This window comes from Neovison vison, chromosome 2 (assembly GCF_020171115.1).
Source record: "Neovison vison isolate M4711 chromosome 2, ASM_NN_V1, whole genome shotgun sequence".
Lineage (NCBI taxonomy): Eukaryota > Metazoa > Chordata > Mammalia > Carnivora > Mustelidae > Neogale > Neogale vison.
The window spans coordinates 7,440,930-7,456,870 of record NC_058092.1 but is presented as its reverse complement, the minus strand read 5'-3'; the positions used below and the strand labels follow the sequence as shown (position 1 = coordinate 7,456,870).

General features: G+C 44.0%; 1 protein-coding gene across 4 annotated transcripts in view; it reads right to left on the bottom strand.

The window, feature by feature from the left end:
• The window catches only part of KIF1B (kinesin family member 1B), a 145,957-nt gene that overhangs the window by 30,307 nt on the left and 99,709 nt on the right, over positions 1–15,941 (bottom strand). For 3 of the 4 annotated variants that reach the window (XM_044237126.1, XM_044237128.1, XM_044237129.1), the window contains 9 exons: positions 15,013–15,161; positions 12,990–13,168; positions 12,184–12,321; positions 10,778–11,026; positions 5,540–5,658; positions 4,148–4,233; positions 3,674–3,803; positions 3,331–3,493; positions 322–412 (listed from right to left, as the gene is read on the bottom strand). In XM_044237126.1, the coding sequence (XP_044093061.1) occupies positions 322–412; positions 3,331–3,493; positions 3,674–3,803; positions 4,148–4,233; positions 5,540–5,658; positions 10,778–11,026; positions 12,184–12,321; positions 12,990–13,168; positions 15,013–15,161 (1,304 nt within the window). The remainder of the gene's footprint in view (positions 1–321; positions 413–3,330; positions 3,494–3,673; positions 3,804–4,147; positions 4,234–5,539; positions 5,659–10,777; positions 11,027–12,183; positions 12,322–12,989; positions 13,169–15,012; positions 15,162–15,941) is intronic. The other variant, XM_044237130.1, reaches the window with a different exon arrangement.

Genomic DNA, 15,941 nt, shown 5'->3' with positions numbered 1-15,941 from the left:
CTCATTTTTCTAGGAAGGAAACACTAAAAACAACTCACTACATTCCTACTGATGGAACATTTTTATGGGCAGCCCAACCCCCACACACTCCTGGGGCCCACTGTAACTCGAGAAGGCTGGCCACTCCGACCACTGACGATTACCTCATCGCTCTGGCCACTCCCTCTATTGTCTATTCTCACCACCGCCACAGCTTGGATAATCCTCCTTCCAGGGCTGCGAAAGACAAAGGCCGCCCACACAGGTGGACTGCCTAACACCAGCATCTCAGACAGCCCCCAGACCTGCAATTCTTCTGGCAAAAACGTCCATGTCACTTACATTCTGCACGTGATAGAAGCCCAGAGGACTTCCTCTGCCGTTGTTTTTGAGAGGTTCGGTGGAGAATGCTTCATCATGACGATGCAAAAAGCTTAATAAAAAAAAACAGGACACATGAACTTCAAATTACACAGTTTCATCAAGATCTGTGTTTTAAGAACCTGAGTTGGAGGGGTGCTTGGGTGGCTCAGCTGGTTAAAACATCCGACTCTTGATTTCAGCTCAGGTCATGATCTCGGGGTTGTGAGATAGAGCCCTGACCTGGGAGGGGAACTGGCTTAAGATTCTTTCTCTCCCTCTGCCCCCTCCAACCACCTCCCTCTTTTTTTTTTTAAAGATTTTATTTATTTATTTGACAGAGAGAAATCACAAGTAGACGGAGAGGCAGGCAGAGAGAGAGAGAGGGAAGCAGGCTCCCTGCCGAGCAGAGAGCCCGATGCGGGACTCGATCCCAGGACCCTGAGATCATGACCTGAGCCGAAGGCAGCGGCTTAACCCACTGAGCCACCCAGGCACCCCCAACCACCTCCCTCTTAAAAAAAAAAAAAGAACCTGACTTGGATCCTCTGGAAAAAGGCAGCCTACTTAAGCAGAGTCTTTAACTGAACCAAGTAATTCATAGTTCCTTGTGATATATATTTTCCATTATCACTCAGGCAGCATTTTAGATTTTATTTCAAAAATGACTGAAAGAGGGGCGCCTGGGTGGCTTAGTGGGTTAAGCCGCTGCCTTCGGCTCAGGTCATGATCTCAGGGTCCTGGGATGGAGTCCCACATCGGGCTCTCTGCTCGGCAGGGAGCCTGCTTCCCTCTCTCTCTCTCTGCCTGCATCTCCGTCTACTTGTGATTTCTGTCAAATAAATAAATAAATAAAATCTTTAAAAAAAAAAATGACTGAAAGATTAACTGACCCTGACCATTTAGCTCTGTGGACACACATGCAAGAATATCTCTGAAAGTATCAAGAGTGAATTCAGTGACTTCCTGTTTCTTTGTAGGAACATTATTTTTACTGAGAATAGAAATTATTGAAATCATTCTGTGCAGAAAAGATGTGGCAGTTTCAAGCTTCCATAAAGTAGTATTAAAGCCTGTGTCTAGTGTTCTTGCCTACGACAGTCTCTGATGACCTGCGAAGATTAAATTTAAATGTCACCTCTTCCAGGAAGTCTTCCCTGACTCACCCAAACAGCTGTGTCTTCCCACAGTACTAGGGACCCATTTTCCTTCAGTAGCAATGGTTTCACTCTTTGTAATAATATGTTTACATGCCTGTGTCCCAGAAAGACAATATAGTATCTCCTTAGTGCTTCAGATATAGAAGATACTCCTGAAATATCTGTGAAGCAATAGACTATGTTTATTTATGCTCACAGAGTGGGGTTTTACTTCTCTCTCCTTCCCTATTAGTCTGAAATAAACAGAAGTAGAATTAAAGAATACTGAATACAGATTTACTCTGACCAAGCCACCCAGGTACCCCTCTCCTTGTACTTCTTCTTTTTTTTCCTTCCCATTTTTTCCTCTCCAGATCATAAGCTGTATGTGCCAGGGACATTACTTGATTTGGGATCTATACTCCTCTAGTTCTCTGCTTAGAGCAGGGGCAAATATCCTGGGGTTCCACACTGGTGATGCCTGAAATCATTCATACTGCTTGACAGCTGTGTCTTCTCTATACAGGCCAGATGAGAGTCTGTAAAAGCTCAAGAAGAATCTGAGCCTTCTTTCAACAGGAGTCAACACTCCCTCTCCTCCAGAGCTGACACCAGGTGGAAAGGCTACTCTCGTGCTGCGGATTTTAGGACAAAAAGATCAACATGACATTACAGGCATTTCCGATGCCAGTTAACCAAGTAGGTCTTTTCCATAAAATATTTCAGTTGTGGGGTGCGTGGGTGGCTCAGTCGGTTAAGCGTCTGCCTTTGGCTCAGGTCATGATCTTGGGGTCTTGGGCTTGAGTCCCAGGTTGGGGGCTCAGAGGGGAGTCTGCTTCTCCCCTTTCCCCTGTTCATTCCCTCTTTCTCAAATTAATAAAATCTAAAAAATAAAAAAATTTCAGTTGCCTAACTAGTGTAATAATGAAAGCTCAAAGCAACAGGGTCATCCAGCTAAGTCCACCCCCATGTTAATTTCGGGCTGCTAGTGAAAACACACTGACGGGCACAAGCAACACTCGGGTAATATGTCAACAACAACTGTGAGTTCTAGCAAATGACATCAGTGGCTTACTATGCAGTAATCACATCTGATTCGTGGCTAAAATCTCCATAAAGGCAGTGCTTTGTCAACTGTATGAGGACCCCTGATGTGCAGAGGCACATGCTGAACGACAGGGATGGCAGAACTCTCCAGGAGCCTCCTGGTGGCGCCAGGGGCCAACTGTGGACGTCAGGACTGAGTGGAGGGAGAACGCACTCTCTTGTACTGAAAAAACATACTGATGTCTGGAGGTATTAAAAGTTAACACTGTCAAAAGAGTGTTTTCCAAGGAGAGTTATGAGAAGAAAAACTCCAGAGGGTTATAGGGTAGAGTTTGTAAGTGGCTAAGGAATGACACCAGTCACATCTCTACAAAGTAGTTATTTTTCAGTTGACGTGGAATTTTACTGTCATTTGCATGGTTTTTTTCCTCCAAGTATTGAACAGGCGTAACTGGTGGCTGGATAATTCATGGCCTTCAGACTTGTTTATTAATAAGATATTTCTCCACAGGCCACCGTGGAACCCTCTTAGCAGGATGCTCGGTCACACCCCTCCTCACAGTTCATCCCATTTTAGGTTTCTGGTTCTTACTGCCCCCTGGAGTGAAGAAAGCTATTTTATTTCAGACACTGGTAGTTGTTTTCCTCTTGAGAGTATTAACACCTCACATAGGGGAAAAAAACAAAAACAAAACAAAACAAACCCCACTTCACATACGTAGAGTGAAGCACTGAAGCACAAGGGTGGTACACAAAGGCTGTCACCTGGGTCACCAGCGAGGCAGGCAGGCAGAGGGGGGCTTACTTGAACTGACAGAAGATATCCGCATACTCCGGGAGGATCCCGCTGGCCTGCAGCACAGTCACTCGGAAAGTGAAGGCGCTGCCCAGTTTCAGGTGGTGGCCGATCTCTTCAGAAAACCCTTCCATGACCATCTTACCATCCAGCAAAGTGCCTGACTTCAAATCTAGAAAGGGTCAAGTGAACACACATATGGTTCAAATATGGCACAGACCACTCTCAAAGAGGAGAGAGGAGGGCACGCTTTCCATTCCTGGTCGATGAAAGCAACTATCTCCCTTGATGATGGTCAGTATCTTGCCCTCTTTGAGAACGTCCCCCATCACAGTAACCTCTGTCTACGTACCCAAGTCATTCATTCGATTGATTTCTTCCGGAGGAGTGGTGACCTCAGAACTCTGACCCTGTCCTTCCACAATCCTCAGTTCCTCCAAGGACAGACCAGAACGAGTCATTGCAACTGAAGAAAAGTCATTCTGAAAACAAGGCAGGAGCAGGGAGGTAGCTGATCAAGCAGCACGACAGTGTATTTCCCCCAACCTCCTTACTCATGTCTATTGGCCCCAAAAGTAACCAAGACTGGAAAAGTATGTGGATTAAGAGCTGCCCGAGAAAATGTAATAAAATAGAATTAGTGTCATAGTGTCTTTGCCTCTGTAATTGTTAGACATGTCCTGTGTTCATGCAACAAGCCCATGGTTACCTGTCTTCTGTAGCTCTGGCCAAAAGAACTGTTTTCTAGTGAACATCTTCCCTTATCATAAACCTGTCTTCTACTTTTTCCTTCTATGAGTTTTTCCCTCCCTGGAAGGGTTCTCACCTGATTAAAGTACTCGTTATCAAAAGATATTTTAGCTGTTCCTGACTGTCGAATCCCAGAACCATAATCAGGAGCTTCTTCATCCGCTAAGTAGAAAACACAACAACAAAAAATAGAAGGATCAAATGAGTCTACGATGGGGCCAGAGGAATGACTCTTGCTGGATTATAAAATAAACAGAAAAGTGGTGGAGCCTTCTAGCTCGAAGACTTTCGTAAGAGGAGATGTTGAAGAACAAGCTTTTGCTTAAGAAAGGAAGAGCCGGGAGGCGCCTGGGTGGCTCAGTGGGTTAAAACCTCTGCCTTCGGCTCGGGTCATGATCCCAGGGTCCTAGGATCGAGCCCCGCATCGGGCTCTCTGCTTGGCAGGGAGGCTGCTTCCTCCTCTCTCTCTCTGCCTGCCTCTCTGCCTACTTGTGATCTCTGTCTATCAAATAAATAAATAAATAAAATCTTTAAAAAAAAAAAAAAGGAAAGGAAGAGCCGGAAGCAGTGAAGTCACAGGGGCTGATTCCAACTCTATGCAGAGGTGTATTTACCAACCTTCTCAGCCCAAATGAGACTATTTAATAAGGAATCGGTTTTATTCTTGGTATTGTTCAAATGTCACACCTAGAAACACGGACTCTTCCCTTGGCAAGAGGACATGCAATACCACCCAACGAACAGCTGAAGGTATGGGACTGAGCTTGCACAAACTGGCAGAGTCGACTCTGGTGACCGTGCCAAAGATTTCCACGGGGAAAAGCTGCAAGGCCACTCCACACCGCAGGGCATCTGGAAACTATACGAAATGGCCACATTCTTTCCTCAGAATGTAGGCTGGATCATGGAGAAGTGTAAAATAGCAGAATCTTGATCCATAAACAACAAAGCAGTAGTCCAAGGACTGAAATGTCTGGTACAAGTACCGTGAGAGAAAATTATGCAAGAAAAAGGTCCTGAATATCCTTTGTTACTTCTGAAGCAGTTTTAGAAATGACTTTTATAAAAGTTCTTCTTTTTTTAAAAGATTTTATTTATTTATTTGACATAGATCACAAGTAGGCAGAGGGGCTGAGCAGAGAGCCCGATGCGGGGCTTGATCCTAGGACCCTGGGATCATGACCTGAGCCGAAGGCAGAGGCTTAACCCACTAAGCCACCCAGGTGCCCCTAAAAGTTGTTCCTTATGTTAAAGGAATCCCTTCATCCCACTACTCCACAATAGCTGTGGCCCAGACTAACAGAATCTATTTATGATAACGGGGGAATGATAACTAAAAGGAAGCAATGAAAGCTTTCTCCAAGACAGACACACCATCATGCAACTGAAGTGTGGCCCACACAGAACTGGTCTGCCTTGTCTCTGGGCGAAGAACCCACAGCTCTCACGCGAGGGCAAGGTCACCTACCTGCAATGGCCTGCACGGCCACACGCAGAAACCCCCGCACTTCACCTTTCTCGCTGACGATGGCTACCCTGTGAATCAGGGGCACAGGATACAGCAGGTTGCTCAGGTAAACAAATGCCCTAGAGACAGAAACGGGGAGACAAACATCTGAGCCCCCCGCAGGCAGAGAAGCTGGCTTTCATTTCAGATGCCCGAGAATCATTCTCAGGGCTTCTAGGCCCTGTCTTAAGGTCACCTTTCTGTTCTGTACTACCAGACTGCCTCCCATTGCTCTTTTGGCAGAGAGAATACAGAAAGAAATGCAAATGCTTGGTAAAGCAGTTGACAAAAACCAACTTACACCAAATTACTCCCTATAAAAATGACAAGTTAAAAAAAAAATGACTAGCGTAGGTAGAAGAGTAACAATTGGAAGTAGACTTTCAAGAGGACTGTCCTATGGATACTGCTAAGGTGGAGAAAAGGGAACCTACTGAAGAGCTTAACCTTTTAACATAAAGGTGTTTTGTTTTATTTCTCCCAAGAGATAAACCAGAAATTGGGAGGCAAAAAAGGAAGGAAATGGGCCTGTAATACAGTTAATAACTCTAAAATAGATTTCAAGTCACAGCATTATGGAAATGCTCTAGGAAATGACTGTTCTTTTCAGGCAGGTGACTGACACATATGAGCAAAGAGGGTTTGCAGCCAGAAGTTTCTGAGGAGAAAGCTTATAGGAGACTCTGGCTGGACACAGAGACGGATATCCAGGGAGAAAAAGACAGCTCATCCCTAAAGGACTGCTTTAGTTCCTGGAGTCCAAAACGTAACTCAGAAATGGAAACACGGAAGGAAGGTTATAGACCTAAAATCTATTTCAGACAAACCAGCAGAGTCCCTTCGCATCTGTACTCTTTTTACTTCATTATTTTGTATCTACTGATTTTTTTTTTTTTTTTAACAATAGAAATGTGATCACAAGTTCATTTCAATGAGTGGCTGTGATACGGAATCTAGTTCCTACCGTTACTCTTGTCTTCCCACCGGGTATATGATCTTTGAACACAAAGCAAGACAGGGGGTAAACATTTGCACCAAGAAATCAAACATGACCGAACGTGACACATACGCCTGTCTGCTGCTTCTCCTGCTCTGAGTCTGCCTTAGAACAAAGAGAAATGGGAGATGGAGTGGATTTGTGGGATTTCAACTCAAAGTAATGAAAAAAATACTGAAAATAGACAAAGTACACCACAGAAAAAGACATGTTAATAAAACTTAAAGAGCATAAATGAAATGTGAATGAAACTGTAACAAAAACAACTGTAAGTAAAACACTGAATCAGATCAAATGAAGTCTACTTCCCTTTCAGTCTGCTCCAAAGGTGGGGAAAGAAATACTAAGAAACAGAGGGTTAAAGCTATGTTGTACAAAAATTTAAAAATGAAAGTCTTCTAAAAAGGATTCCAAACAAGACTCTCAAGTATTGGCTACTGTGACAGAGGTTAAAGACGAAGAATTTGGCCCGCGGTACCAAATGGACGGCTTCCCTTTCCCAGTCAGCACCACGCAGGCCACCTTCAGCTCTTCCTGACTCCAGCCCACTTGCTCGCTCTCGGTGCCTCAGCGGGGCAGAGTCACCGCACGTACCTGTCCCCGGCGTGGAGCCCTCCCTGAACTCTACTGCCCACCTCACGCCTTTCACTTCACAACTGCAGGTCAGGTCTTACTCTGAACATACTTTCATGACAGGCTCCCCCAGCGCTAAGTGATCTCAGTAACACACATGACTCCATCATTGCTATGATTCACATCTATATGACTGTTTGTCTGTCTCAACCACCAGTCTGCAAACCTGAGAGAGCAGGACGCATGTTTGATTTTGCTTACCGCTGTCTACAGAGGTATAAAGCATATTTATTACTTGGCATATTTATTAAGTACACTCAACATCTAGTCAACATGATTGAGCATCTATGTACATGACTTGTCCTCTGTCCTTAATCAGAGTGGACCATTTTCAAGAAAAATGGGTTACACCAGAGGCAGAGAAGCAAAGCGATCCAACTTTATATACTAGGTTGATTTTTCGAAGATATACTCAAAATGGATATTAACTATAGAGAACATGTTTAGGTTCCTAACTATACTTAATTTGTATAGCTGTTTTTATACTTATGCCAGGAATGCCTGTTTCTAATTTTCAAAAAGATTCCCATTTGAAGGCACTGCATATCGTGTTCATACATGCATTACAACAATGTACTGTCTGACCACACACTTAGGCAAGAATCTCCTTTCCACCTATGGCAATGGTTATTCCAAAGGTGAAAGGACAGAAAGTATTCTTGTGTAGTTCCCGTTTTAGAAAAAAGAGACTTCCGTGATTCTCCGGCAGTGGCACAGGGGCTATACAACAGCATGGTCGCTGGCCAGCTCTCCCTGTATTATTATCGGAAGACTGTCCTTTGCCCAAGGTCAATGCCGTAGAAGTTCTCCTCTGAAGTTTTTTAAGCTGGAATTTTTATAAATACTCTGCATTCTTGAGAGTCCTTATACTTTGACCTAGCAGACTGAAGGAGAACAGAAATGAGAGAGGGGAAGATGTAAAGGGTATATTAGCATAAGTTCTGTGAAGTTACATCAAAAAGGGAAACAAATTTGGTCAACAGAAAGACAAATCAGTGTAATTATGGTTCTAGTTACAGAATACAATGTCAGTTCAGACTTAGGTGTCAGAATAACCATCTTTTGCCCCCTTTCAACCCAGAAGACTAGCTTAACTATTTTACATTTCATCCCAAATTATGACGGATGGTTCATAACATCCCGGCATGCCATAAGAGAATAGCTAAAGGGACAAGCTCTTTTCATTTTCATACAAAATTCACCAGAGGCAGCCAAGGCCAAGAAACAAAACCTACAAATGGAATTTCACAAGAAAGTGGAAAATTTTACAAGGGAATTGTATTTGCAATTATGCGCCAATATGGGAAGTCCAATCTTGTGAATCACAAAAACAGGAAAGAAGTTACTTCTCATACGTACAGTGACCACTACATATCTGGGTGAAGTTGCATAGTTATCAGTTTTGATTGTAGATGAGAAATGAAGTCAAGGGTGAAAAGTAAAGAGCTATCCCCCACTTGACTGATGGCCACGATTTCACCCCCTCCCCTAACCTCCTCCTCACAAGTTAAAGTTAGCTGTAGAACCTGGGAAGCCAAACATATGGAAATTACTTGAAAATCAAAGCAGAGCTGATTGCTTTATACCTATACTTAAATCTGATATGATTAAAACAGTAGAGAAAATAATGCATACATTTTAAGCCAGTGAATGTCCATATTAAGTGGGATTCTGACCCAAGTTCTCCAACAAGCGACTCCAAATACAAAGGCTTTGGAGAACTCTTCACCAAGATAGTCACTTGGCTAGTGCGGATGACAGAATCGAAAAGATAAAGATCTTTAAGGCTCTCCGTTTTCCTACCTAACTCCTCATTTGTACTTGAGAACCCGACAGGCCTCGGTTTCAGTGAAGCCGACGTGCGGCCTCAAACATCTCCTAGGGTCAGGGTTCTTCGCGATGTGCCATGTGAGACGAAGCTCCACGTTCCTCCCTGTGTGACGCTGCACAATGAGCAGCTGCGCAGCTGGCACCAGGACAAGCAGTTTAGGGACAGAAATTCAGTTCTAACTCCCAACCCTTTTAGAACACACAAAGCCATAAAATAAGAAAAAGCGCTATGGTCCCATTATTGGTACACAGAACCACTGCTCTCCGTTTTAATATAAATCAGCTTCTCTGAAATTCTAGGCATCTATTTCTGGCAATACACCAGCAGAAAACAATATTCACGGCTGCACAATCCCTTAATGCTTACGCATGGAAAAACCGAATAGATGTCGCTCCGCTAACAGAAACTCCCAAGGCTGTCTAATATTACATTACAAGCCCTGGTCACAGCTGAGGCTTTCTTGTCTACCAGCAAGCTCGTCCTGCCCCGTCCAGTTCAGTGACCGTACACCCCAGTAGTTATATTTAGTCCTTGCCAGGCAACCGACATCACACCATGAGCTCAGTGTGAGAATCACCTCCCTACTGGCTCAGGACACGTGCCGCGCTTTAATTTTTAGAGAACCGGCATAACTCCCTATTTTTAAAGCATTTAGCAACATGTGGCCCTAATGAACTGTTAAGATTCAATTTCATACCTTAAAACCTGCACAGGTTTTGTGAATCCAGCGAGTGCTGCACTGCTGAGTTTGTAATAAAATTACTTCAGCACAAAGACTGGGTGTAGACAAAGACCTCAGTACGAGGGGCATATGAGGAGAGCTCTGCGTCACGGACAGAGGGAATCTGAGACAAGGCCTCAGTTTGGAAAACCGAACTTAACACAGAGCAGTTTCATGCAGTGCTGAACAAATATCCATTGTTGGTGGTGTCAACAGATAATTTCATGAGCTTCATCATTATAAAACCTATAGGTAAGATTTTGGCAGAAGCCAAAGATCTACAGATAGGTTCACTGAAACTGGCTAAAGAAAGGCATCCATTTCAGACAAAAGGAAACTTCATGCTCCTGATTCTTTTTATGACTCAAAGTAAGTAAAAAATAAACCCAACACATTCCTATTGATTTACTTTTTAAGATTAAGTAATCTCTACATCCAGCGTGGGGCTCAAACTCACAACCCTGAGATCAAGAGTTGCACACTATACTGAATGAGCCAGCCAGGCGCCCCCTACCTACTTATTTATTTATTTAGATTTTATTTTTAAGTGACCCAACACTACTCCTGATTCCACTTTTATTCTCTTGATTCCTGCCGGTGTTATACATCCTTTGTTTCGACCTTGGCCTTGCTCTGCTTTCCTTCTCATGTCACCCCCTCTGCTTCTTCACTCACATTCCTACGAAAAGGAAGCATCACAACACAGGAACATTCTTTGACCCTGTATCATCACTAGACTCAGCTCCAATTACTTTCTCCTCTGGGGTTCTCCCCTTCAGAGGGAAGTGAGTGGGGAGTTTCAGACAAGGGGTCCTCCACGGAGAGCCTTCACACACTGCCGTAGGCTGTACCGAGCAAATACTGACTACCCCACAGACACGGCCTGAGGGCTCTCCCTCGCCAGATCGGCATGGCACAAATGGGATCTGCTAAGGAATGTCAATCCGAATTGCACAAGGAGCCTCTTTAAACCAAGAGCTGGTCCCTTTTTGCCCTTCTCACAGTAACCTCACCAACCTTCCCACTAAAATGAACCATGGGGACCGGTCGTAAAACGGGTCATGCCCGTCACTGAAGAGATCTGATCCCTCCTCCGTCCCTGCGTCAGAGCCGGCGTCATCCACGAATGCCTCATCATCAAAATCCTCCATTTCGTCTTGCTGTTCGTCAGCCAGCTCAGTGATGTCGGAATCGGCCGTGGAAAAAGTGGGGGAGGGCGTGCGGTCAGCAAGGCGCTCATTCACACAGCCGTGGAAAATGGGGGAGCTAGACACCAGGGAAGACGCCAGGGGACACAGCCAAGGAAGGAGAGAGGAACAGTTGGTTAAACAGGAAGCTATAGGTGTCCACAGGACAGAACCCACTGGGGAATCAACACAACAAAAGCAAGTGGAAAAGCAAAAGGATAAAATGAGCATAAATCATCTGGTTCAGGTGAAAGGGAACAAGGACTGGTCCTTAGAATAAGAAAAGCAAAGGAAATACATGAGTAGAAGATCCCAGGTAAAATGTGTGCTGCAAAAATGCTTGTATTTTCCAGTTCACACAAAAGATCAGCAGCCAAGCCTCAACGGAGCCACTCAACATTTGGTCAAATAAAAAAAGTACAGATCTTTATTCCAACTCCCACGTCATCTCGGAGCCGAAAACAAAATGGATGGAGGGGTGTACGGCAAAGCAAGTACGGACCTTGCTTGGATAAGACATGTTTGGCCAATTCAACTCTTCAGAAACACTCTACTAACAGAGTGGAATGGAACAGATTTAACTTCATTTCTACAAAATACTAGGACTTCAGCTCCTTCTTTTGGCCTAGTTCCTGTAAAAAATTTTCGCAGTTGAAAATTCAATTTCTGAAATCATTAAGCTCAAAACATATTACATTACATTTCTGCTTTTTAAATTTTAAACCTCTAAGAACCTGGACTCACAAGGGCACTACTTGTTTTCATTACATATTGAAATTTATGTGTACACAAAAGAGGCTCAGGCAGATGACCAAGATATGCAGTTGGCTCACCCGTGGCAAAGACTAACATGAGATAAATTGCCTTAAAAAAAAAAAAACAGAGGACACGTTGAATCAAGAAGTTAGTTGCCAGCTGGTAAGTTGTAAGTCATACTGATTTTAAACTGTGCAGGATACAGATACAGGTTTTCTTTTTCTTGCAAATCTCTGCTCTTCAACTGTAAGAGGCAGGGAAGGCTGTCAATTAGTCCGGATCAAAGACGAGACTGAAGCCGCACACTGAAGAAAGCGTATGCAAGTTTACCGCATGACCCGGTGGCTGGGTCTGGATGGATAAGATTATCCGTGGAGCATTTGTGCACACTTTTTCTTTTAACTTTTTGTAATAGCTGCTGAGGTTTTAAACAAATCACTCACTATTTAAAAAGAAGACACTGATGAAATCATCACGTACCTTCCTACCAGTTTGAACCAATGGAACCGATCATAAAAGGGATCACTGCCGGTCACGGTGGCTTCGCTTTCATCCTGGCTGCCGGAGGCCACCTCACCCGCCCTGTCATACATCTCGCGCATCAAATCCAGCCTTTGCCTGTGTAAACACAAAGTGCTCTGCTTCATATCATGAGATTGCAACAAAATTTCACTCTGGAAGTATCTTCCATGTAAGATTAAAAACAAAAAAGCTGTTCCCATCATTTAATGATATTAGAAAAGAATGAAGACCCAAAGTAGAGAAACTCAAAACGCTTAGAATTCACAGTGTCTGAGTCTAGAGACAAGCCACCAAAGTAAAAGATGGCCACCTAACCGCCACTGAACATTAAGAGCAACGCAGTTCACTGATTTATGACATCTCAAATATAATGATCAGTGGAAAATATCTCACCATGCTAAAGGCAAAGGAAACCATATTATAACTTTCCTGTTTATTACTGATCACCAGATCCAGAACAGAAAAGATAAATAATTACTAGACCCAAGGCAGAACTTTGGAGATATTGGATATTGAATACATTTAAAATGTACGAGGGTCTACGGGGGCAGATCTAAATCCGATCTACAAGCGACAACAGGGCGGGATTCATTGATTTAGCAGAAGGCGGACGGACGGTGACAGCCCCGCTGACAACAGCATTCAGCTCCACGGAAAAGGAAGCAACAGCGCCATCACACAGCGGAGAGTCTGAGCGAGCCCACCCGAGCAATTTATTATTTCCTGAATAAAACACAACTGATTTTACGAGGAATTTTTCATACTTGAGTTTCTCCAAAGACCAATAATGCGTCGCTCCATTCTTCAGATCCTGGACCTCTACGGCCACAACAGTACGAGGGAAAGGCCTGTCTTCGTGAGTTTTCTCCATCTCAGTTGGAAGTAATTCCGGAGGCAAAGGGGAGTACAGCGTGTCCGTCAGCAGGACAAACTGGAACTGCACCTATGTGGAGAGCAGAAGCCGTCCCAATGGCCTTAATGTTCTCAGCAAGTCGGCCTCGGAAACGAGGCAACACAATCATACCCCACGGGAAAGAGGTCAAACGTGTAGTATGTGCTCAGTGAACAGCCTGTGATTAACTGGGGGAAAATGGCCACGTGTGTATCAGCTGTAGAGAACCATCCTAATTTCAAATTAAGCTATTTACAGACTTTGCTCTCCTAGCCCAGCACAGTGTTTTTACACAAACTAACATCTCAGTCACTATATTTTGGCTGATGGAACTCACTTAAGAGAACAAAAGCTGGACCCACGAGGATATCTCTAGCTTCTCACGGAGTCGTGGGGGGGTGGGGCTGGGGGGAGGGGGAGCCTGCAGCAATGTCACAGCTGCTGTTCCATCCTGAACTCAAGAAGCAGACGTGCTACTCTTAGAAGTGCTTACTACATGGAAAGTGCTTTGCGTGCACCGGGTCATTTATGTCTTGCTACCACCCTGTATTTTCACCTACGAGTATCACGTAAATGCCAGATACACCAGCAAGAAGGAAAGAGAGTCCCCTGCCTGTACTTCGTCTGCTTGGAGGGGTAAATACTTACAAAATAAAATGGGCTGGCAAGACTGAATGAGGAAGATAGCCTCCCCTGTTGTACAGCACTAGAATACAACCCTGGGGAAGAGAATGAATCTCCCAAGGCTGAGCCCTCTGTGCTCTTTCCTGCCACGTGACACTGCCCACTGACCCCGCTCTCATCCTAGTAGCCTCTGTTCAACAGCGGGACACGGAGAAGAAGCAAATCTAAGATGTGGTGTGACCTTCTGGTAATAAGGAAAAGCAGTAACATTTATTGCCTTTTCAAGTCTAAGAGCTATTTCAACTCTTTACATCTACTCCTTCTTTCAGGCCTCACAAAACCCTAGGTGGCAGGGGCCGCTGCAAAGTTCCTCTTGAGGGAATGAGGGAATGGAGGCACAGGGCCGTTGGGGTCAATACAAAAACTGAACTGGAGCCTGGCTGTTTGAGTGCAGAGGACCTGTCCCCTGTGTAAACTGGCCTAGACCAGGAAGGGCACTTAGGACTTATAGGTGCAAATGTCATGATTGAAAACTCAAAGAAAATTGAGATTTTTAAAAACCCAAGGATAGCATTCTCCTATTAATACGTTCCTCTAGCTCTTGGGGAACTGGGGTGGCTCAGTTGGTTGAGCATCTGCCTTCGGCTCAGGTCATGATCCCAGAGTCCTGGGATCGAGCCCCACATCAGGCTCAGCAGGGGAGCCTGCTTTTTTCCCTCTCCTTCTGCCTCTGTCTCTGCTTGTGTGCTCTCTCTCACTCACTGTCTCTCAAATAAATAAAATCTTTAAAAAAAAAAAGTTTTGCTAGTTCTTGTTGGAATACAATCTCATTTGTAAATAAGATGGAAAACAAGTTGTTTTAAAAATGTCATGTAACTGGGATGCCTGGGTGGCTCAGTCAGTTAAGTGTCTGCCTTTTGGCTTTGGTCATGATTCCAGGGTCCTGGGATTGAGTCCCGTATTGGGCTACCTGCTCACAGGTAACCTGCTTCTCCCTCTCCCTCTGCTGCCCACCCCCCCGCTTGGGCTCTCTCTCTCTCTCTCTGAAAATCTTAAAAAAAAAAAAAAAAAAAAAAGTCGTGTAATAAATATTTAATGAGTACCTACTATGTTCCAGGCACATACGGTGAATAAAGGCATATATAACCCTGTTTCACAGCCAAGAGCAGCAGCTGAGTTCACCCAGGGGAAAGGCTAGTTCAAGATGAGAGCCACAATCCCCTGAGGGACATGTGCGCTTCCAGATGACCCACGGGCTCCGCCCTTCATACCTTCTTCTTCAGTTCCACGCTGATGGCGTTGGCCTCCTTCAGGTAAACAGCATTGCCCCAGAGTAAGTCCCTTAATGAAGTAAACTGGTGAGACTTCCACTTCCGGAAGGCCCACTGGGCCAGCTCAAATTCATGCTGTGTCCAAGCAGCTGAAAAGAGCAAACGAAGCGTAACAAATGGTGATCTCGTCACTACAGAGAAATTACATGTCTCCTCTACCTCATCTCTCTTATCAAGTTATGGGCCCATAGTTCTCCATTCAGCTGCTTTTGTTTTCTGCTTTTCAGTAAAGCTTACGAAATTCTGTTGATATTATGAAGGCAGTATATACATTTTAGAAAACCTAAAAAAAAATTCTATTTAAAACAGTACATGAAAGATACAGACTTCTCTTCCTTTTAAAAAATGTCATATAATACGTGACTTATAATGAAGAAGAACCCTACGGTATACTATACAACTTCATATGCTATGTATTTTTCTTGCTAGTACAAGAAATAAAAAGGTCATATTTTACTTCAATATTAAAAGGTAAAGAATTTAGTACATAAATTAGAGTTTCTCCAAAGTTAATCTGCAGCCTTGAGATTACTGGAAGGTTGGGTGGAGAAACAAGCCGGGGGGAGAATTCATACTGCACCACAAGGAAATAACAAACCATTAACGCCCCAATTCAGCTAAGAAATTCTGAAAAATTTACAGCAGGTAGGCATGACTAAGCAATAGGATTAGAAATCTGCCAGAGGTGGCTTTAATATACATTAATAGAGTTCAAAGTCCTCTCTGGGTAATCCTGGGCGTAAACCATATGTCAGTAAATAAAAGAATATCTTACCAAAGATAAGGCCCTATATTTATCCATAACATACACATGAGCTTCACATGTACAGTAATTTGAGACAATATACGTAAACTGCCTAAGAGACTCC